At 42.3% G+C, this 25,122-nt stretch overlaps 1 protein-coding gene across 2 annotated transcripts in view; it reads right to left on the reverse strand.

The window, feature by feature from the left end:
• The window catches only part of Cers6 (ceramide synthase 6), a 254,092-nt gene that overhangs the window by 57,805 nt on the left and 171,165 nt on the right, over positions 1 to 25,122 (reverse strand). For both annotated transcript variants that reach the window (XM_051166944.1, XM_051166945.1), the window contains exons 5-6: positions 7,407 to 7,457; positions 3,627 to 3,719 (exon numbers count right to left, since the gene is read on the reverse strand). In XM_051166944.1, the coding sequence (XP_051022901.1) occupies positions 3,627 to 3,719; positions 7,407 to 7,457 (144 nt within the window). The remainder of the gene's footprint in view (positions 1 to 3,626; positions 3,720 to 7,406; positions 7,458 to 25,122) is intronic.

Genomic DNA, 25,122 nt, shown 5'->3' on the forward strand with positions numbered 1-25,122 from the left:
TTCGTTAAAAGCGACACACGGTTTAGACGTAAGCAAGCTGTTCTGGACCGAACAGACTATCTATTAGCCTGCCTTGTAAAATGTAGCTGTGCAGAAAGATGCTCACCGCGAACCGGTGCCAGAGCACAGAATCGGAGCAGACAGCAAGCCCTGAGGAGAGTAAGGCCTTCTAGTGTTGGGGACTAAGAAAATGCTTGACCTTTACAAAGCAAGTCTAGGACAGCCAAGGCTACACAGAGAAACCCTGTCTCAAAAAGCCAAAAAGCCAAAAAAAAAAAAAAAAAAAAAAGCTTGATATTTTCAATGGTGTCTTAACTATTTTTTTAATAAAAGAAAAATGTAAGGAAAAAAAAAGCAATGAAAATATCTTCGAGAAGATTTACACTGTTTTTGTAGCATATATTTAAATTCCAGGCTCATTATATTTTTGCCAGACCCTTCCTTTAATAGCAGTTTTCCTCACCGACCAAATGAGTGCTGATTTTGGGGATAATCAAGAGTTCATATTTTTTATCAACACACAGAAAGGATGAAAGGCTCTCCCCTCTCTTTCAATCTCTAGATTCTTGGTAGAAAAAAATAATGGTGAGGAAAGAAGAACTTTTGAATATCAAGATCATTTCAGAAAGATTCATAGAACAACTCAGTGGGGAAAAAAATTGATTTCTAAATCTGAACGTGACGGCTAGAGCCTGTAATCCCAGGACCAGGAGGCAGACTCAGGCAGGACTTCTGAGCCCACCATGGGCTATTAGTAAAACATCCCTTGTGTCAAAATAACAACAAAAGGCGTGCATGAAGGAGAGAGAAATGATTTATAAACTGACTGTAAGAAAGTTAATCAAAGAGACGGGACACAAACTCTTACTTGCCGTTTGTAAGTCCTGGCCTTTGAAACTCTCTGTGATTTACCAGGGGCTGGAGTCTTGCTAATCTCTCCCAAGGACCTCACACACAGCAAACTTCCCAAAGCTGTTTTCACCCTCCGCTGCCCACAGGGCTTCCGCAAGCCCATCCCAAGATGAAGAAAGCGGGCTGATTTTAGACAGCTGAGTTAAAACCTCCGCACAGAAGGTGGAGAGTGGGCCTGGCAGCCAGTACACACCACAAATCGCCAGTGGCTGGAAGAGCGGGTCTTCCTGGTGGGAATGCCGTGCTGTCAGGGATGGTGAAGACCTACAGGGAACAGCCTGAGAGGTGGAAGGGGGCAGACTGGCGCTCTAGTGTCTAATGGCCGACAGCAACAAAGCGAAACAGTTTCCATGTTAACACCTGCGCTAGCTAACAAACAGGTCTGGTGGTGGCCAAATACCCATTTTGTGTTCGGACCAGACTAAACCAGCTGCGCCAGGAATACACAAAACTACTCTAACCAAATACAGAGAGAGGTGCCAAGCATTTTAATAGCTTGGGGGAAAAAAAAACCCATAAAAACTGAGCTCTGAACACTGACAATGCAAGGGCCTAGGCTCAATTCCACAGAACTCATGGTCAGATTATCATTTTCACAAGTGTTTGCTATCTGATGTTTTAAATACACTTAAAAAAAAAAAAAAAAGAAGAAGCTATTTACTTCAATGTTTTAAAGAAATCTGCCTACCCAAATGCCTATTTGGCTGGACAACAGTGGAGGTATGCTCACTGAAAGACTGGTTATATGCATAGTGAGAGCTCACGCAAGTGGGCTTAGTGGCCTTTTGGAATAGGATCATTTTCTAGGACCAGGCTCTTAGAAGCAAAAGACAGCTAGTCCCTCTTCAGTTAATGTCGCTGACTGTGGATGGCACCCGTAGGTTTCTCTAGGCAAAGGAAGATCTAATAAACCAGGGGGCACTACAAGAGGCTGTAAGAGGCTCCTGTCAGGAGCTTGGCAGGGCAGGGCAGGAGCGGTGAGTGTGTCTGCTCTCAGAGGGGACCTTGCTTGGCAACCCTGGGCTCTAATTCATTAGACCTTGTCGCATGACCTTGAGAGATTTACACCGATTCCCTCGGCATTAATTTTCTCAAGTAGAATAAATAAATAAGAGAAAAGAATGTTGCATATCTCTGTGCTATGTAAGTGTGACTTATGTGACGACCAGGGCAAATGAGCTACTGGAAAAGGAATAACAAAATGAGCTTACTATGGAGCCTGGTTCGGGGGACATATTCATGGTCTGACCACCAAGAGTAAGGAACGCTCTTCATGTCATGGAGGCGATCCAGTTGGCATACTGTCACTGAAGATTCTTTCACTGTTTCCAGAGTGCTCGGTAAAACGCGTAAGGGAGCCACAGTGTGGGTGTTAATGAGTCAGCCACCATGCCTAAGCTGGTCTTGATCGGACCATACACTTCTGATGCTTAGAAGGTATGTACTGATCAAAGTTTGGAAAGACAGGTTTTCCTCTTCTTCTTTTTCCTAGCCAGGCACTGCTGCTGGAAAGAGAAAGAGTCCCACCCTTGGGGGCACCTGCACCCATGTGACCACGTGTGCACTCTCGCATGTGTGCACGTGTGCGCGTGCGTGCGCACACACACACACACACACACACACACACACACACACACACACTAAACAAATGTAAAAATTAGTTGTTTAAATTGTAGTAACCTGTCTTTCTCCTTTTCATTTAGATGGATGCCAGCAAGATCACTTTTAGGGACTGATAGGAGTATGGAGATACTAAGAAAATGGCATCCTAGCAAAAGTGAACAGTGAAAACCATAGTGTCCTCCTGAGGGACTGGAAGGATGGGACCAGATGAGTGGATCCAATGCTCAGATGTTTATGTGGACAGCTCTCAGTACAAGCGAGTCCAGTGGAGCAGCAGGGCAAAACAGAGCACTGTGCTATAGTTTGACACTGGATAAGTGGTTCTCAACCCGTGGGTCACGACTCCTTTGGCAACCTTCTCTCTCCAAAAATATTTACATTATGATTATGCTATAAAGTAGCAACAATAATAATGTTATGGTTAGGTGTCACCACAACATGAGGAACTGTTCTAAGGGGTCACAGCATTAGGAAGGTTGAGAACTACTGCACAGATATTCCCTTAATTGGAGAACTCATTCTGCTGATGGAAACACTGACTGACACTTCATTCTCTCTCTAAAGCTTTACATAAAATTTTTCTTCTTATTTAATCTGGAGAAGATAAGGACTCTGTGATATTTCTATGCACATATATGATATTTGACATGTATAGGAACAGGTAGGTGTGCATAGTCATGCATGTGTATGTATGTGTCTGTATAAGTATTTATGTATATGCATATATGTGTATGTATATACACGTCCTCTGGTGTTTGTGGTAGAGTATTCTGTAGCCCAGGCTGGCCTCAGAGTCTGTCCCCACCATATCGCTAAGGTTCACCTAAACCTTGTGACTTTCCCATCCCCAACTTAGAGAAGTACCTGGCTCTGGTGCTGTACTTTTGCATGGTTGATAAGGAACGCTGGGTTTGGAAGCAAGACTGGAGATGTGATGAGAAGAGACTAAAGGACAGCACAAGCAGACCGGGTTCCTAACAACACAGTCCTAGTGCTATCCCAGAGCTGCCAGAGCTCAGGGGATGCCTTCGACACTCCTCAGCCACAGGCAGGGCCCTTAAATCAAGCCCATATGATGTCACAACTCTTACCTTCCTTTTGATATCGGTGAACTGGGAAACCATTAAAGACCAATAAAATGACAGCTCCAGGATATAATAATAGTGAAGGTCAGCAGTGAGTGGCTGAGGGGAAAAGAGAAAAAAAGGGAAGAGTAAGAGTTAATAGGAAACCCTATTTGTATTCCAAACGCCGCAAGCTCACAGCTGACTGGTAACCCGGTCTTATGCTGAACACATGCAATTCCACTGTTTCCTTGTGAGACAGTGGCACTCTCGAGGCCACCTATAGACTACAGCTTGAGAGCACTCATTTCATCTCAAACCCAGAAAGCATTAACTCGCATGGCAGCTGAGTACAACAACAGCTACAAGACCCCTTAGGCAACTGGGCACGTGTCCTAATGCACGCACGCACACACAGGACAGCTGCTGTGAGAGTTCAAAGCATAGAACAAAGAACTCAGGTGGCAGGGATGCGTTCCATAATGCTCAGCGAAGCATAGGTCAACTTCTTCATTGATCAAAAAGCTGTGTTTTTAGGAAATGGCCAATATATTGGAATATTGAAAAAAATGATTCAAAGATATTTATTTAAAGATCAGAGGGACGGGAAGGCTGCAAACATACTGACCAGGCAGATGGCCAGGAAGTTTGAGATGAAAGTCAGGATTCATAGCTTATAGTAAAGTTACTTATAATGTGGTGGAGGAGGGGGATGGGAGATAGTGCCTGTTCTGATTGATTACCCAAGAGGCTCAGAGAAGTAAAGTCAGCAAAGTGTATTTTACACAAACACACACACACACACACACACACACACACCATGATAATGAAAGTTTTTTTCAACGCTTCAATGAGCTACATTTAATTGTTTTTCTTGAGCTACAATGGAGCGTCTTGGCTTATTGGAAAGAATTAAAGAAAAAAACTCTGAAACTCTTCAAACATATTCATACCAGTGTTCAGAAGGCACTACTTGGTACTCTAAAGGAAATTAATGTTATATGCACCATGTGACAATCATATCACAAGATGGCCCTTACTCACTCAGTACAGGCATCAAGGAAAACTGTCTCTCTCATATTTCTGATGAGATACAGTACAGGAAAAGATACTAGATCAGAACTTCTGAACACTTCCTGAAATGGAAGAGTACCACGGGCCATAAGCTGGTATCTCTATAAACTCGTGTGTATGAAAGCTGATACCCAATGCAATGGAGTTTGCAGATTGGAGGACTGTTGGGCGGGAGTCAGATCATGAGAGGGGGTGCACTCATGGATGGATCTCTTACAAGATGTTCTTGCAGAATTCTGTGAGCAACTGACTGAAGGAAGGATCAGTGCTCAGAGGCACCTTGAAAGAAAGAGATCTATTTCCCACTGTTATGCCTCTTTAAGACTGAAAGGCATTAGCGAGGAAGGGTGGGTATTTGGGTAGATGCTGTATGCGACGCAGGCTGGAGCCTCTGAGCCAAGGTCAGATTTTGGTATGAGATTCTCTGACTCCTGGCCTCACCATGAGGGGGTCACAGGACAAGTCAGATCACATCTGGAAGTGAGGGTTCATATGAGTGCATCACAGTAGTCGGCGCTTGTCAGCGCTCTGCAGTTGGTGCAGCACTCCCATGACTCACTCCGAGCATCCTGAAATCTGTAAAATTACCACTCTCACTCCTCATCTAGATTATATAGCTGACAGAAAATTGCAATCAATTAGCTCAGGTTAGGAGGTTAAATCCAGGTCTCAGCGCTAGTGAGGCCCCTGTGTAAAGCTTCCTGTTCTTAGTGTATGCCCCTGTGATGAGCTGTACAAGGGTCAACTGCATATAACCCCCGTCTTACTCTGATCCTTAAAATACACACTCATATGAAACTATTACATGTGTAACAAATGGGCACTCTCATATAAAAGAGGGAATGTGTGTTTCAAATGAAGTAGACTGCTACTTTTCACCTAAAAATCTGTTCGTTACTTATGTAATATATGTTAAAGACATATTAAATATTTCACGAGCCTGTTCAATCTTGAAAAATGCACTTGAAGGCTTGAGATAGACTCTGGACTCTGCCTCTATATATTTATATACATATGGATTATACAAAGTGCTACACTTGCACGCATGCTATTTAATTTCCTATGCCCCCTACACAGAGAAAGTCATTAATTTTTATTAGCATATGGCACTTGTCAAGGATAGCCACTGTTGCCATAGAGATCATGAATCCGTCTTCAGTTTCGGGAGCACTGGGCTGAATTACTCAGTACTGGTTCATGATACTGGGCTAGTAGAAGACCATTCTTGACCTGTATCTACACAGATGGGGTATCTTTCTTTCCATCCTAATGATATTTTCCACTTTTAAATATAACTCTATCTCCTAGTCCCCCAGCCCCCCTTTTTTTTTCATGCTAAATCTATCCTTCTGTCTGTGAAACAGGCCAGGACTCTGTTCTGGGCCACAGTCCTAGGCATTCGTCTCAAACCAAGCAACTTCCCAGCTACAGTCAGAATGCAAAAGTTATTTTGGGCTACACTACAGTTAAAAACAAGATGAAGTGTTACATTCTATATGACATTTGTCTCAATGCCTTTCATGTTGCAGAATTTACCTTTTAAATGTGGGGCACACATTGTAGCAGCTGCCATGCCCACATCCCAGTTAAAGTTTCTAGAAGCCTTTAATGCCCTTTTTATAAGTAGAAATGTAGATATGCGTGGAGAGTGAAATGTAGCTGGGCCTGAGACAACTGTGTAAGGTAATGGATGACTGGTTGCCCTTCCATCTTGCCTCAGACTCTAAAAGCTGTCTCAGGAACTCTCAGCTTTCTCTAACTATGTCATGATGCCTAGGCAAATTATTTTCTAACCTAAATAAATTAAGGGGCTCAAATACAAGCTGGAATTCCATCTCAATTCCTCCTGAGCCTTGGGGGAGTATCCAGTATCAGCCTCTACCAGTTGCAGTTCTGTGGATAGCAGAGATGGTAGGGACTGTGTGTTCCGTATTAGCCCTATGCACACAGGAAGTCCAAATGCCTCCAAAATGCAATCTCAATCTAAAGCACTGAAGGTGCTCGTTACACTACCTAGTTCCTTCTGCTTCCCTTGTAGGATACTTCCTGACTACCTAGAAAATGCCCAGTCTTCCCTTTGATATCCAATATTAGTTGATCTAGGGATGGCGAGGACTTGTGCTAATATTAATGAATTCATGAAGAGATTCGCAAGACCAGCAGAAGGCAGAGGTGGAAAACACCCCCTTTCAGGACTATGATTCAGTTTCTACTTTCAAAGATAGTGCCTCCTTTTTTCAGTTGCAGGAACAGTTCAGCCATGTGTAATGGCATTGCTGCACTTTTCTGCATTTGGAGAAGTGGTGCTTGATTTATGTCTTCAGCGGCCACTTCTAAGCTACAGAGTCAACAGAGCTCAGCAGGCCAGCTCCAGCACCATACTGGAACACTCACATTCACTGTGGAGGAAGCCCTGCACTGCCAGCAGGCCTTCAGGCCCTCCTCTGTCCTGAGAAACAGGGACCAGCTGCCCGTTAGATAGGCTACATCCTATTCTCCAACAAAAGAACCTTCCAGGTTTAGTCCATGTGCTAAAGCAACTAGACTTTGGCTATGCATCCCACTGAGAACAGAGAAGGCCCCATCTTCATTAGGTTATGCTTGCCATTAATGAGCAGGCACAATAACAAAATTTAAGTGGCTACTCAACCTGCTGCAGCTTGGCCAACACCAGGAAGTTGACCTAAGGAAGACCCCCTACGTCTGTACACCCCAGAAGTCAGTCCTCCTTACCTGGTAAGGGTAGTTATACCAGCAGTGTCTTGTATTCCACAGCCAAGGGGTCTGGAAAATATAACAAAGAAATACACTTTACATGCCTCGGAATATTGTTAAAACAACAGGTATTGCACTGTACGTTCTCTCTTAAGCCTGGAGATTCAGATAGTCTCTTCATCACTCAGCTGTATTCCTGCAATGAACCAGCCTCAGCAGCTGTGCCGTTAAGACCGGGTGCACCACCTCCCCTCTGGAAGAACATTGTTAGCACTGCGTACAATCTATCTTGGAAAACCTAGGCCTCAACCTTTACAAAGCCGTTTTCCTTATGCCTTGACTGGGGTTCACTTATGTTTCACCTCAGCAGGATGATTCAGAGGAATCCCTGAGGTACCTTCCATCTTCTAGCTTGTGGTATAAGTTTTTCGGATAAATCATCCTTCATTTGATGGCAACTACTTGTCTTTTAGAAACATATAATTTAAAAAAATCTAAGTATTTGCATAAATTCCAAAACCCATACTATGCAGACATGGATTGACATGAATTGGGACAGAGAGCAGAACCATCCAATGACATCACAATCAATGTTCTCACACTTTTCTATTAATGCTGTTGTTGTTTTACTTTTTCCCATCCATCATTAGCCATCACCTCTGTAGCACACACCTCTGTACACTTGATGTGCCTATATTGTTCTTACGATTCATCTCCCTGATCATCACTTCTGGACCACAGGGATGAAGATAGTTTCTGACAGTTGATACCGGCCAGGCCTTTCTATGCCTAATACATTGTAGCGGTACTAACGCATATCAGCTCATTTAATCCTTACAACAGCTACTGATATTTGCCTTTTTTTTTTTTTTCCAGTAAGTAAACGCAGGTCCTGAGTCTGGAAAGCCTTCTTAGGTCACATAGCTAAGTATTACCTAAAGTGCGATCAAACAGACTATGTGGTCCCCTGCTGAAACGCAGCCACTGTGTCCTATTTCTGAGTCTGATAAAACTGAACTGAAACATAGGGCCACCATATGCAATAAAATGTCAAATGTTGGCATCTTAGAAAACCCCACTGAAGGGCGCTCCAGCAGGCCCAGGCATGGCAAACACAGGCTGAGCATGGCAAACACGGAGCCAACACGGCTTTGCCATTTACCCTCTTCCCCTTGCTGAAAACAGTTAGATTTCATTCCTAAAGCTAACCCCCAAGGTCCATTCCCTTATTTGGCTACTGACTCCTTTCTAAGAAAAAAAAATCCAACATTCAACACTCAAAATTCGTTACTTGGCTAATATGTCCAATCAAGATTTACCAACTTACCCTAGCACAGACTTCCCCCTTTTCTCCTTAAAAACCCACTCCTGAAAAAAAACCCACCACCACCAACAAAAAAACCAAACAAAAAAACCAAAAACCACCTGCTTGCTTGCTGCTGCTCTTGCTGCTGTCCGGGTGTGTCCTGTACTGACCCTGAGGGGGCCATCCTCCCTTACGTCTGCAAGTCTCTGCGTTTCCTACTCATTTAACACGGTCTAGCTTTCTTCCCAGAGTTTTGCTGTTTCTGGTTTTCATTTGCTACTGGCCCAACCCCATCCTCACTGTGTAGTTCTGTTGTCCTCAATTTTCCAGGGGTCTGAGCTGTGTCTGTTTCCCTCATTTCTCTTATCTGTACCATATTTACTAACTGGCAATGGGACATGTGCTGGCTTCCATGAGCATGGTGTCTATTAAGAGCACATATGTGAATGCTTGGTTCTTAGTTGGTGAAGCTGTTTTGGAAGGGACGGGGAGGCAGGTGTGGCTTGGAGACGGTACGCCACTGGAGATTTGAGGTCTGAGACGCTCATACCAGACCAAGGCTCTCTCAGTCCCTCCCACCCTCCCCGGTTTTCTGCCTCCAACTTGTGGGATACAATGCAGACTCTTAGCTACTGCTCCAGCACCATGCCTGCCTGCCTGTCACCATACTTCCCTCTATGATGGTCATGGACTCACGCTCTGAAATTGTAAATAATCCCCCAATCAAATGCTTTCACTTATAAGTGGCCTTGGGGTCTCTTCGCGACAATAGAAAATTAACTAAGACAGGCGAAAATGAAGATCAAATGAGATGGGGTATATAAAAAGACATGTTCACTGAAGAAGATCCAGAAAACATAGAAAAGAATGAAAAAAAAAACCAACTTAAATTCTCATCTGCATTAACATTTTTTTAATTATAGTATGTTTCTGGGCTTTTTTCCTATGTGGTATAGATATAAGTAATAGATTTATTCCTAAATATACATACATAAGCATATTTTAAAGGTGTGATCACAGCATAAAATCTATTTCAAAGTTCAGCACAATGTCATTTACTACTTTTATCTCTGATAAAGTTATCTCTACAATTAACTGAAAATCCCCAGGGGAAAATTATGTCCTATGCAGGTGTTTCCCTCAGCTTCAGCATCAGTGTTCATCCAGACAGGTCAGCATGTCCTGAAAGCAAACATGAAGGCTAGACCAGGCCTGAAAGTGCTTTCAGGATATAGCAATCACAAGCCCCCAGGGCCCAGTGTGTCAGCCCCTCACTTTGGTCATCCCGTCCTGTCACAGGTGAAACAGCAGACACAGAAGAACCCAGCACCCAGGGCTTCTCTTCCTCTCTCAGCTTTTCAGTGTATGTTTTATTCTAAAGCCAAAGCTTGTCCCTGGAAGCACCGGATGCTCAGCATCTCGACCCATGTCTTCTGTGGTCCTGGCGCCTGCTGCCCTCTGCAGAGGACATGTGTCTATCTTACACTGATCTGCTGACATCCAAGGCAAAGGACTGGACCCTGTAAATATGACAGAGCCACCGGGGCCCCAGTTCAGCTGGCCAGCTGTTTACCTAACACTGTAACAGTAGTTGTTTTCGTGAGCATCACAGCATGAGATGAACATCACATTTATATATGCATGGTACTTTCCCCTAGATGTCACCTGATGCCCCCAAACGCTGTGAGATAGAAAGGACAGATGTCTTTCCCAACTTCTAGATTAAAGGGCAAAACAAAACAGAACTCCAAGGCAGAAGGTGATTCTCTTGTTGTACAGGTTCAGCATCTGTTACCTTTAAATTCAAACCGAAAATGCCTCCAAACCCAAAACTGCAGGAACTTAACAACTATACCAAACACTACAACACTCAAAAACAACTGAAATCTGGAATAATCCTGGACTCCACATCTGGATATTCAGCCTAAGGCTAGATACTGGCATATGATTCTGCAATTTGTAATAAGGTATTTTACACATAACCTTAAAAAAGGCTTATTTATGTGTTGTCCCCACATGTATGCCTGTGCACTACATACATGCAGGGCCTGTGGAAGCCAGAAGACAGTGTCAGATCCTCTGAAGGTGGAGTCACAGACCACTGTTCACTGCCAAAGGGGTGGTAAGGAACTGGGTGAGGTCATCTGCAAGAGCAAGCAAGTGGTCCTAACCACTAGACCATCTTTTCAGCCCCTGCATATAACTGTTTTAATTAAATTTGTCCCATGAGACGTGTTTTATTAATTCCTGTAATCAACCTCTCCATTGATAAATGGAAAATCCATGTTTTATTAAACAAATCTCCAGTACCAGCTTCATGATACTCCCTTATGAGTTCAGCTACTCCCTTATTGTTCAGGCAGTCTCCAGAAACCCTCAGGATGATCCAGTTTCTCGCCATTGCTCTTGGTTGCCACCTGAATTGGACGAGAAGACCTTGGTGCTGCAGATACCATTCATCTTGGTTGCAACATTCAGAGAAATCAAGTTGGACTAAGATGAAATGCTTTCTCCCTACCAGGGAGCTTTCTTCATGCTGAGAGGTGCTTTGTGGGCTTCTTGTGGAGAGAGGGCATCAGTATTTTAACCCAGCTGTGACCCTTACGAACTACAACAACAACCCACCAGACAAGCTATGCCTACTGCTGTAATGTAGTTCAACTGCTGTTGGATGTGAGGCCTGTTCTGTAGGAGGGAATTCCTATCTAGCACTGCAAACCTAGTAAAAAACTCTCCCAACTACAACAATGACTAGAGCAGCAATATATTCTGAAAACTGTAATGTTGTGGTACTTATATCCTGGAGGTAACCAAGAGCCATCATAATTGACGGTAAGACCCACTCAGTAGTAAGGGACTCATACCTAGTCTTATAAATCCAGCCTACTGCCCATGGCTGATGAGGCTATGGGCCCTACAGAACTTCATGCTGTCACTCTCTTAAGTGAGCATAACTTCTAAATGCATGATTACATCCACAGATAAGTGTCGTAGCTCTTATCCCTCATCAACGAAGCATGATTTTTGCATCAGAGACCATTACAGAACTCTACAACGGGTCAAAATGCAGAGATCAATTAATTATGGGGCATCAGCTACAAACAAACATTTACAACACAACCCTTATACCCAAGTTCAGGGTATGGAACTTCTACAGAAGAGGGTGCGGAAAGGCCTTAAGAGGTCGAGGAGCAGGATGTCTCCTGAGACACAGTGTCTTTCTATGTGACAAGGAGGTCGAACCCATGACATCTCAACAGTATGGTCACGTAAAGAAGACTCGTGCAAAGACAACATCAGCCGACACCCCGGTGTGCACTAGGCCTCCCACCTAGATAAAGAGCTGCAAGCAATTAATGAGAGACCGAGATTCGGTCTTCTCCAAGGACAAGTGTCACGCTCTAAACACATATACAGAGGAATTATACTAACGGGCCTTATCAGATTGTGTTCATAAACAAACAGACAAGCACATATATGTTTGTCATGGCAATAATTAAAGAATAAAGAGCCATGAGAATGAGGGAGGGCGTGGGAGGAGTTAGAGGAAGGGAAAATGAATAAAATACACTCTTCATATAAGAAGTTATCAATAAGTACATTTTTAAAAAGGAAATAAGTTAGGGATAAGATTGGGTGGAAGGCAACTAGGGGGAGTTTGGGGGAGGTAGTGAAGGAAAAATATGATCAAAATACATTATTTTAATGTATGATGTTTTCAGAGAACATATAAAAATACTTTTAAATGGTCAAAAAAAAATCTGAGAAGTTCAGTAAGTCTCAGTTTTTATTGTTTTGGTAGCTCACGAGCAGCCTTTTCCTGCTTCACAGCCGTGTAAGCAGCCAGTGTTCTGGAGCACTGTACAGACTTGAGGGAACTTATGCACATTATCTCATTTAGTCCCCCAGGAATCCGAGTACTACAGCTAGCAGGTGCTTGCCTTAAAGGATTCACAAAGGACTGTGAGCTCATCAGATCGCTACAGTACAGATTGTGATTCAGTACATCTGCCTGAAAGGCGGGGGAAGGGGTCCTGCACTTCTGAAGCTCTCCAGTGATAACGGGCACTATCAGATCACGGCCCACACTTAATAGTAAGGTGGTGCAGGGGGTAAAAGGGCGGGTTCTAAACAACCCACTGCTAGTTTCCCATTCGGCACAGTTGAACTGAATTAGTTCTGATAACCATTGGCAGCCTCGAGCCTTTGCTGGGGACCAGTGGCTGGAGGCAGTGACTCTCACCCAACCTCTCTTAAAATACCTAACCTCCAGCAGAAGGGCTACATGTGGAACTTCCGTGCACCACTTTGAGATGCTGCTCCTAACAGTGACTGGGACTGAGTCTGTCAAGCTCCTTCATGCCCACTGGAGGGAGATAATGAAAACCTAGCAGTGCCTTTGGCTTTGAGATGGGTATCCTATTGAGACTGGGGTCAGGGGCTCCCTGCTAGTCCTTGTTTGCTTACTTTTGGGCTGTCTGTGTAGGATAAATAAATTCCCGTCATACCGCTCATAGCTGAGCTACTGTGATACATAGGTGCACCCCAGACACACACGGCGGCATAGCCCACATTTTAATATATGCACCAAGGTACCATCCTGGAGCCCACTTGGGAGGGTACAGTAGCCAATAGGGAGCTACCGAGCTGGGCAGTAAAGAACAGTGAGTTGTAACTCAAGCCAACCTCCCCCTAGGTATTCTGGGAGTACAGAGAAGGGGCAATTTTTAAAAAAGCACCAGGCAGACATTTGGAATTTATTTCATGTTTTTGCGTATGTGGCTATCTATTAATAACATTGAGTGCTCTTACACTGAAAAGACCTTTCAAATCCAGTTTAATCCAGAGAGCCCCTGGGCCGTGTACACTGAAGGCTCCATGTTTTCAGTCACTACTGAAATGCTTCAGCTTTACTGTCTCCATATTTGTATTGGCCAACAGACAGTGCATTAACACTTAAAACATTTGCTTTTTAATCTACCAGGAAGTGATTTGTGTTTTCACCCTGAATTGATATGCTGACGTTTTTAGCATGTAACATCACTATATTGGAGACACAGCCTTTACATACTTCCCTTCCTTTTTTTTTTTTTTTTTTTTCCCACACACATTCTCAGAAGAGAGAGCATGTGGAGAATTCAGTAGAAGGTGGCCATCTGCACACTGTCTGGTGAGGGCCCACTTCTCTCAGTATTGCCTGCCAGACATTCATTATGAGCTCGCTGCCTCCAGGATAGCGAGGAGTACATTTCAGGCAGCCAGTGTATTTGGTTACAGCCATCTACGCTAACAAAGCATTATAAGACCACACTTCCCAAATGATGTTTACCAGCTACTAAATTACAAAACAGCGGATTTCATTTTTAGATGACTTATAATGTATCGTATTAAGACCAAGGTTACATCTTAGTGGATGAAAAATTACCTTTAACACCCTCAACCTAAACCACAAAGTACAATGGGATTTTTCATTACATTATGCACATCTGCTCACAGACAGCCACTCAACAGCAAGCACTTCCATCAATAATACAGAGTCCCAGGGGAGGCATCTGTGGCTCTTTTCACCCCAACAAATCCAATCCCAGCATCAGGATAGACCCTTGGGCACTGCTGGGGCTCAGTTTAGGCTGAAGAGAGAAGAGATGTTAAACAACCAGAGAAAGAATATATTAGGCAAAGGTTTAATGATTAAATAAAAATATATACATACATATACATATAAGCATATATACATGCATACATACATATATATGTACACACACATATACATGTTTTTTTTTTTAAAAAAAGGACTGAATACCTAAATCTCCGGGAATAGTAGTCTCTTTTAAAAATATTGTTTTGACTTAACAGAGACCATGAATTATATGAAGTACTTTTCATGGTGCTTTATCAAATTCGTGAAAAGTATGTGCTTTGTACCCAAAGTCAGCATCTTAGAGGCAAAATTTCAGTTCTCTTCTCTATCATGATAGCCTATGACCATATAGTAGGGGAGGAGGTCCCCCTTGGTCATAGACTTAGGGGAGGGAATAGAGTGAAAGCAGAAGGGAGGAAGAAATGGGAGGATACAAGTGATGGGATAACAATAGAGTTGTAATCTGAATAAATTAATAAAATTAAAAGAAAAGAAAAAGAAAAAAAAAACCCTCTCTTCTGCCCAGGCTAGTGGTGCACACCTTTGATCCCAGAACTTCAGAGGCAGAGGGATCTCTGTGAGTCTTCAGCTAGCATGGTGTACATAATGAGTTCCAGGACAGCCAGAGCCACATAGTTGAGACCCGCTCTCAAAAAATACAAAACAAACAAACACAACTCCTTTTTGGGCTTCCACAGGACCAAAGGAAGGCAGGCTAAAACCGCACTGCTCTCTGCACAGCTTAGGCAAGAAGTGTGTGGCTCTCAGGATTACGTGTGGGAATGCTAAAAAGGTCTCCCTGCACTAAGTTAACACACAGGAGTAATGCTGCACACGTGTTGCAATTCCTTTTACCAAACCTTCTTCTGCTGAAACTGCCCTGAAAACAGTCCAGCCAAGCAACATTTCAACTGTACGCCTTTGCTTGTATGCAGGACTTACTGTCAAAGGCAGACATAAGAAATACACTTCCACATTGGCAGTGAATTTATACTAGAAAAATCACTCTTTGTTCGTGCTAGGTTCAAACTTCAAGCCCCACATGATATTTTCCCTTTTGAATTTAGTCTGAGGGAAGAAACAATACCGTGTTTTTCTTTCTCTGAAAGCTTGGCATGTTTGCTCAAGACATGAGAATGGTGTCGCCTCTTGTGCCATTTCACCTTGGGTTTGGGAAGTTGCCACCTAACTCTGATGCTCAGTTACACTCACTGTGTCTATCTTTCAACATCTCTGTATCTCTCTTTTCACCTGTGTGCATGATTAACATCTATCTATATTACATAAGCTCTGAAAATCTTCATAAACACTCAGCTGCATATTTTATCATAAATGTTATCAATTCAGGATAACAATCTAGAGTTTATTATAATTCAAAACAGAATAAAAAGATGCATTTCATGTTTTGTGAATTTTTTTTAAAACCACCATTTAAAGGTTTACTCATTTATTTTATGTATATGAGTGCTCTGTTTTCATGCACACCAGAAGAGGGAATCAGGTTACATTACAGAGGGTTGTAAGACACCATGTAGTAGGTGAGAACTGAACTCAGGACTTCCAGAAGATCAGCCAGCACTCCTAACTGCTGAGCTATCTCTCTAGGCCATGTTCATGTTTTGTGATTTTTAAAAAGATGCAAACAAACTGTATGTAATTGCCGTTCATCCTAAAGATGATGCTTGTCAGCCAGTCAGTAGTCTGGAGCACTCAGCCGCAGGTAAAAGACCTCCTTTTCTCATTTCCTGGGTCTGGAGATGCGTGACTATAAATCTACAAAGCAAAATGGGAGCTTCTCCCTGGAGGCTCATGGCATCTGTACTAGCCTTGAGAGTTCTTGTGATGGGAAGATGCAATTTGGACTTGACCCCATGACAGCATATGCCTTTCATAGTGATCAGGCTTTAAAAGGGGATGCTGACCTTCTGTGTATGGTCTTGCATGTGCCTTCAGCACATTTTTGCAATCAATTTGGAAAGTAGTCTGAAGATCTGCCAAGCATCCATAAGTAGGAGATTCCTAGATTGGCCCTGGTCCTGAGGCCACGTGGCCTCTATGAAGATTTTGTCAGAGAAAGAAAGATGAGGGAATGTGAGTGGTGTTCCTCTCAGCCAGTAGACCTCAACTGACCTGCCTCTGTTCAACTGAAGGGTTTCAACACACCTAAAAGTCATAGGGCATGCTGGCCGTGGTTCTTATAAATCTGCATGTCAGGTCACTTCCACTAGTGCTGTTGTGGACGCTTCTCTATGCAACAACCAGTAAAAACCCAGATGCACTAATCAGGTCCATGTTTAGAAGAAGAAACAGGGAGAAGGAGACTGGACAAAGGAGAAAGAATACAAAGGATCCAGAGCAGTGGTTTTCAACCTTCCTAAGGCTGCCGCCCTTTAATGCAATTCCTCAGGCTGTGGTGACCCCCACTATCCAATTATTTTCATTGCTACTTAATAACTATAATTTCGCTACTGTTATTTATCGTAATGTAAATACTTGATATACGGATGGTCTTAGGTGACCCCCCGTGAAAGGATCATTTGACTCCCAAAGGGACAGTAACACCCAGGTTAAGAGCTGCTGATCTCAAGGGAGGAGAAAATGGTGAAGATGCCAACACAAGAGACAGCAGATGTACAGGATAAAAAGAAATTTGGAATTAAGCCAACAAGAATAGCTATTAAGAAGCGTAAATTAGTTGAAACACCATGTTAGAACAATGTATAACATGTAGCAGAGGACTGATAGCCCTAATGTGCAATGGGATCATATATTGACGAAGATGCTTAAACATGCAATGAAAAAAACTGAAGCAAAGCTGCAAACATGCAACATTTAAATAAAACATGTTTATGCCTTAATATTAAAAGCTATGGAAGGAAACTGGACAGAATTTTTATTTCTTTGCAGTGCCCGACACATATTTAACAAGGTTAATATCAAGGATTCATCAGTGCAAAGAAAAACCAATAGTCTGCAAATACATATCAAGAGCCTTTAAAATGTGCACATCCTTGACCTAACATTTAATACATATATATCCCACACAGCATTGGGCCTCTTTGTAAAGGCGTTTGGTACATAAATATCTACTACAATTCATTTTTGAACAACAAAAGATTGGAATAAATATAATTATCCATAGTGTGAGGCTGAGATTTTTCTGAGTTTGGCCTCCTTTGAAAGCAGATGCTGGGATGAAGAATTGGATAGAGATGACAGATGAGGGAGGAAATGTGATACAGTTTGCAGAAATGGGCTGATTACTGCTGCAGGAAGCAGCAGCTGGATCCCACTGGAAGTCCCCGCAGCTCTCCCTCAGAGGCAGGCAGTAACAGTCTCAAATCAGAACACCTGCAACGTGCCCACCCCCCTCTTCCTCTACTGGCTGAAAGCTGCAGTGTTAATGTCTCCATTTTTATAGCATGCACCTTCCTGAGTCTAACTGACCTTCACCTCTCTGGAGAAAGTAGAGTTGGGGAGGTGGAGCAGCTGGAATGTCATGTGGGACACCATCAAGGATGCATGGAGCTGTTTACCCCAGCTGTGCTAACGTCATGAGCGCCAAGGAGGATTAGTAGAACAGGTATATTTTATGTAAAAGCCAGATCCCGAGAAGAGTATACAACATGGTTAAAATACAAAGCATACCCTCTATTTGTTCAATATTCACAGAGAATCGATTCCGTGACCCCTTGAAGATACTGACATCTGTGGCTGCTCAGCCCTTTATATAAACTGGGGTAGCACTTGTTTTCATACTGTCATGTGTATTCTCACATAGTTTAAAGCTTCTTTAGACTAAGCATAATATCTAACCCAATGAAAATGCTCTATGAATAAGTGTTTTAATCTAGTGTTCCAAAGAATGTAGCTGTTCAGGACATGAGCAATTCTACATTATTTTATTAATAGTTGGTTGGATCTTTGGCTTTACTGACTGTAGATATGAAGGAACTATATTCTACACATACACACATACACACACACACACACACACACACATGCACACACACACACACACGCACACACACACATATGCACACACGTGCACACACACACACACATACACACACACACACACACACACACACACACACACACACACCTTAAATACTAGCAACTTACTAGTTACCTCTAAGTAGTGATTTTCTCAGGTGATTTTTTTTGTTGGTATATCAATATTAAATTATACAAGCTATCATATCTATTCATTTTCTGCAGTGAACAAGTTTTATTTGAATAGAGTAAGTCCAGCCTATTAAGTTTCAATGGTCCTATAAAGGACATTTGATCTATATTTATAAGCACCGTTAAGAGATTAATAATATACTGCTACCCTCAAATTATCCAATAATCGCAATTAACTTTCAATTTAAAGCTAGAACAGGAAATAGCTGCCTTTGGAGTTCTTCTGTGATTATAGGGTTATTTCAAGTATAAGCACATTATTAATAATTTAATTCTACGTTCTCAGAATGGGAATTTAGTAGAATGGGAGACTATTGTTTCCTCTTTTTTTATTTAATTAATTTATTCAGATTACCTCTCAATTGTTTTCCCCTCACTTGTATCCTCCTGTTCCTCACTCCCTCATGCTTTCACCCTATTCCCCTCCCCAAGTCTGTGACTGAAGGGAACCTCCTCCTGAGCAAATTTTATGACACCTTACATTCATTCTTGTGCCCAAAGATCCTCATCAGGCTCTTCCTTACTCTTAAACCACCACCTAGGCCCTGCTGTCTCTGTGCTGTCCCAGTGTCCTCTGTATTCATGCCATCTTTCATGTGCTGAATTTGTCACCCTGGTAGGCATCAAGACACCATACACAAGCTCTCTACCTTTGGAGAATCTTGCCATCTCCCAGGCAACCAAAACACGTAGCATCATAGATTATAGCAGCTATAAATACGAGATGGAGAAGAGTGGTACACAGGAGGAGGACAGTAACCCAACTCTGGAGGCTGCAGTGGGAGGGAAGGCTCCACTGGAAAATGTCATATGGTTGGAGACAGTAGACCCGTGAAAGACAGTCACTAGATAGATGAGAGGAATTTCCAGAGAAAATAAAATATTTCCTTGTCTTTTGAAAGTGGATTGTAGCTACATTTATTCTATCCATCCACTTTACTCTCCCAGAGAGGGAAAAAAAAATAGCACCCACTTCTGATTGAGCAGGTAGACTATACCTTGCCATTCTAGACTCTGGCTGGCTTCGTTGTCCACTGTGACCATACAAGAAAGGCTACTCTTCACGTGTCTACTGATCTTTCCAGGCCATGATTCTTGCTGTGAGTGGCCTAGCCACCACTTACCACAGAGCCCCTGTCTTCTAAGCTCCAGTGTCCTGGCTTTCTGCCTCTGGAATGTTTCCTGGGGCCCCGTGGAGGTCTTCTCTTCTAGTAAATTCCAGCTCCTTCTCAGAGTTTAATCCACACATTACTTTTCAGTTCGAAAATGGGCTTCTAATACATGTTTTGAGGGGCAGGTTCTCTGGTATTGGTTGCCTCATTGTCAAGTTGTTGAGGAGACGTCTAAGCACATAGGAGCAGCAGGCTCTGAGCCATTGCTCCTAAGTGACAGCCACACGAGTCAACAGGAAGAGGCAGGTGAAAAATAAATTGATAATAAGAGACCCGGTCTTGATTCCAGGCACAGTTGTCACTACGAGCTGTGCTGTGTGAGATGCCCACGGAAAACCTCACAAAAGCTATAAAGAAAATAGACCCAAGCGACAGGACCCAAGCAAGTTCTAGTTGTGTGAGACTCCCTGCACAATACTTTCAAATCAAATACTTTACCAGAAGAGGTGACATTTAGTTTTGCATCCCCATAAGCACAGCGACACAGTCCTACTTTACTAAATTATGCTTCTCAGGAGTCTAGATTTCTTCATTTACATTTCTTCAAATAAGACAACATATCACAACTGACTAACTGTAGAAACAGCAATAAAAATCTAGTTGATTAGTACCTAAGAACACCACAAAAACCATCCAAATTTTTTTTTTTAATTTTAGAAAAGTTGTTTTTTAAAATGTTATTTGTGTTAAATCTAAAGCATTAATTTTTGTTAATTTTAAAGATTGTTTTTAATTTAAAGACTTTTTCCAAAAAAAATTTAAACTGTCTTTCAGACTTAATTTCTAGTAAAGAAATTTTAAGAGAGATTACAGTATTTAGTGCCAATAATATAAAGAAGGCTCTTTAAGATTCTATATAGCTGTTCCATGTTGTTAAACAGAAGGGTTCCAAACCTGGCAGTTTTCCAACTACTGTTCTGAGGCAGGCAAAACAAATAGAAAACGACTCAGGTCTCTGACAACCATGAGAGACAGAGATGTCCTAGGACACTCCCAGCAGGGTGTCTACACAAGGTTTAGATGCACATCTTTGTCTTTCAAGCCACTGTGCTGCTGGGCTTCCTCGTTACCTGACCATGTGACCATGGGAGACATAGCTGGCAGCAAATACATCCATCTGCAAGAGCCCTTGTTCCCAACAAAAGAGACCTGAGCTATTCAAATAAATGCCATTTACCATATGTAAGGTCCCATCAATAGTATCTGGCACCAGGTGGGTGGCGCATGCCTGTAATCCCAGCACTCTGGGAGAGAGGTAGGCAGATCTCTGTGATTTTGAGGCCAGCCTGGTCTACAAAGCGAGTCCAGGACAGCCAAGGCTACACAGAGAAGCCAAATCAAACAGACAGACAAAAAGTATCTGGCACTCAGCTTGATCCATCCCTCCCCCAAACTTCTGGAACAAAAGCTAGAGTCAACCCAGTCAGATAAGCGTGGAGGAGGACTGTTTTAGTTGAGATCACAAGGTAGAACACATTAGATGATCTTCAGCTGTAGGAGAGAACGAGGATTGGCCTTTGGGGCTGTTCAGCCTAAATGACCATCAAGACTTTTCACAGATTATCATTGCTTTCCTTTACATAATTGTTACCTTGAGCTAAGTCCTACATACATAAAAATCACCTTCTTAAGGTACACTTCAAAGAGACTGAGTTAAAAGAGTGAAAAGCCACTTCTTCCACATCCATTCCTCAAAATATAGAGCACTAAACCTGACTTTTCATGCATGTGAAATTTCCATCACTTTCAAAAATGTTGGCTTGTCATTATGCCTTGTAGCATGCCAAATCAGGCTGAGTCACGGATTCACACCTATTAGGAATAAACAGGTCTATATTCCCTAAATTCATATCCTAGAAGAAACTACCAACAGGTCTCTGTCTAGAAATGGCCATGATGGCCACGGAAGGATGTATTTTATATGGGTGGACATTAAGAGACAGTTGTATCATGACATCAGTATCTGGGAATGCTACTGGGAAATATAAAGTCCATTCAGCTGGCACATACAGTGTTAATTTACTGAGCAGAGAATCTGATAAAGGTTGAGAAAGGTGAAAGTGGGGGTGGGGGGGGGGAATGGCCACTCCCTATGTTCCTCCTATCTCTGCAATCACAGGAAGAGCACATGACAAAGTAGAGGGCAGAAGGGTGTAGGAGCCCTGTTTCCCTGGTTTGGCCTGCCTTAGCTAGCCGATGACACTGTTCGTCAACTTACCCATCAGGCTGCTCATCTGTGAAGCAAGGAGTTGCCTCCAGACATTTCTAAGATCTTATCTAATCCTGCATTTCACTGGCCTCCCCCACACCCCCCTACCTCGCCCTGCCCCACCCCACCATGCCCGCCCCACCCCACTCCACCCCCGCCGCCCCACCTCTGTTTACTGCTCTAGTAGGCAACATGAACCTGGGTGAGCAAGGCCTAAAAATGAAGTGGACTAAAGCCTCATGCAATAGCCAACTTTATTCACAGCGTCAGACAATTTACTCTCTGAGAGTTAAGCATCATCATCATCCAAGTCAAATGTACAATAAGCCCCATGTGGCAAAACAAACAAACAAAAACAAAAACAAAAAAACCCACCATTTTTTACCAAATAACAATATAAACAGCCAGTTGTAATGAATAATCGGAAGTAAACTCATTGCTGTTGCTACACCTGGGAGAGACACAAGAACACATCCCAAGAACAATTTTGTGTTTTGAAGAAACTGAGGTCACAAGACTCTTGCTTTGTTTTCTCACAAGCACTCAGATTTCTTACAGGACTCTATTCTTGGATGTGTCCTGACACGCCTCCCTTTTTTCCCCCAAAAGACAAACCTGCTTTGACACACTCTGGCCACAGTGCCAACTCTGTCCCCTCGAAAGCAAGCTTCCTAGAGACCCTGTTAGTCTATTGTAATGCAGAGGTCCTGAAGTACAATGCTGTCACCTTTATTAAATACAACAGAGAAATATTAGTAATCAAGAGGATCAAAAGCTTATTTGGTCTAAATTTTGATATTGGAGAAAAATTGGTAAAGTTGGTAACTGATTTTCAACGTGGCTTCTGTCTGTGAGGCACCTACTGTATATTATGCAGATTGTTAAGGATTTAAACATTTTAAATTAAGTTGTGATGAAAATGTGCAATTTTAATTTAGGAAAATAATTACCTCCCTTTCCTTACAGACACTTTAATATATTAAAATTAATCAAAGGGTTGTAACTTGTTTCTATCATTACTCAATACTAACAAGACAACTGATAAAAACTATGTCCATTAAACGAGTGGTGGGTCCTCAAATCCTACTTACCTCCTAATTACTATAGAGAAACTATCTTACGAGTTGCCAAGTTAATCACAAATAATTGAGCTCCAAACAGTTACATTTTGATGACTATTTTTGGATTTTAATCGAGCACATCTTCCTCTTTTCACAGCTTCCGATCTCCCCCAAATGTGTAATCAGTTTTTAGAGGGAGGTGATGCAAAGTGCAAGTAGGACAGACTGATGCAACTGAGTGACGTCAAGGGGCCTCAACTGGTGACAAAGTAGTTTTTCTGAATGCATGATAAAGCATCAATGAGTAGAGAAAGTTATTAAAATCAATGAGCCAGAATGGATGGATGATTAATAAAGCTGGCATGATACTAAAATGTGATCTCTCATATTATCACTCTACTTACTGGGAAACAAAAGAAAAAATGGGGGCCAACTAGTCCCACTATCTGACCTAGACACAGCAGGCTGTACCCATGCAAGTGGACTATTTCCTCTTGTGGTTTTCTTTGTTTATGCCTGGTGTGTTTCTGAGTTTGCTGTCTATAATATGAACCTATCAATGTTTGCTTTCTTGTCATTTGGCGTTCTCTCTCTCTCTCTCTCTCTCTCTCTCTCTCTCTCTCTCTCTCTCTCTCTCTCTCTCTCTCTCGGGTTGCACTTAACCGCTCTGTCAGATGCCTGGTTCTCCAGGCACACACACTATCAATTACAGAACTTCTTTGTATAAACAACTGAGAGACAAGGCTATTATTGTAGGAAAAATTGGCAATGCTTGGAGAGTCCATGAAAGTGAACCAAGCTGGAGCTATCAGGCACCAGGCTGAGGTGTACAAATGGCTTCGTTGTATGCTCAAAAGGCCATGCATGGCTCATTGCATACATAAAGTAACCTTTAAAAGGGAAATGACCGTAAGATGATGACATTTTACAGGTTCCAATGTAAACAGCTTTAGCAAATGACCTGAGAAGACTCATTATCCTGTTATCACTGGGAAGTATTATCTAGAAAGCTCATATCAGGCTGTCATGCAATTACTACTTTAGAAATGCACCACAGAGTCAAATGACAGTGTGATCCTAGATTCTCAGTTAGTTTCCAGAATTTCACAATTAGAGGGGTGGTTTTTGTTTTTGTTTGTTTGTTTGTTTTTTTTTTTTTTTTGATGCCATGACAATATTTTTAACTCTGTAGGGATACATCAGTCTGTAATGTTCATTTTTATTTTATATTTCCTTCCATGGAAAACAGAGTTTTCTTCATATAATATATCTTGATTATGTTCTCCCTTCCCTCTAATTTACCCAATAACTTCCTACTTCCTTTCCCGCCCACCCACTTTTTGTCTCTCATTAGAAAACAAACAGGCTTCTAAGGGATAATAATATATAATACAATATAATATAATATGATAAAAAAAACCCACACCAGATAAGACAAAATAAATAATAATAAGGAAAAGAACACAAGAAAAGGTACAAGACAGACATAAATGCTGAGACCCACTCCTTCACACAATCAAGAATCTCATTAAACAATAAACTAGAAGCAAAACACACACACACACACACACACACACACACACACACACACACACACAGGGGTGGGGTGGGAGAGACAGAGACAGAGAGACAGAGACAGAGAAACAGAGACAGAGAAACAGAGACAGAGAGATGTAGTAGCCAGGGGGTTGAGGATACCACAAGAACACAGCCCAGACTTCACCTAAGCAGAGCTCATAGGAACCCAAGAGACATGGAGTCTGCCTGGGTCTGTACTAGGTCCTCTCCATATATGATATGGCTGTTAACTTGGTGTTTTTATGAGATCTCTAACAGTGGGAGTGGAGTGCCTGACTCGTTCTTCTCGGGACCCTTTTCCTCCTACTGGGTTCCCTCTCCCAGAATTGATATGAGGGTTTGTGCCTATTAGTCTTACTTCATCTTGATATGCTGTGTTCAGTGGATATCCCTGGGAGGCCTGCGTTTTTCTGAAAGAAATCAGAGGAGGATAGGATCTAGGGGAGAGGGAAGGTGGGGGGGGGCGATGGGAGAGGAAGGAAACTGTGGTTGGGATGTATTGAAAACACACCAACAAACAAATTATAAAGAGATAAAGTTAAAAAGAGAGAGAGAAAAAAGCTCTGGCACAACATGATG

This window comes from Acomys russatus, chromosome 24 (assembly GCF_903995435.1).
Source record: "Acomys russatus chromosome 24, mAcoRus1.1, whole genome shotgun sequence".
NCBI lineage: Eukaryota > Metazoa > Chordata > Mammalia > Rodentia > Muridae > Acomys > Acomys russatus.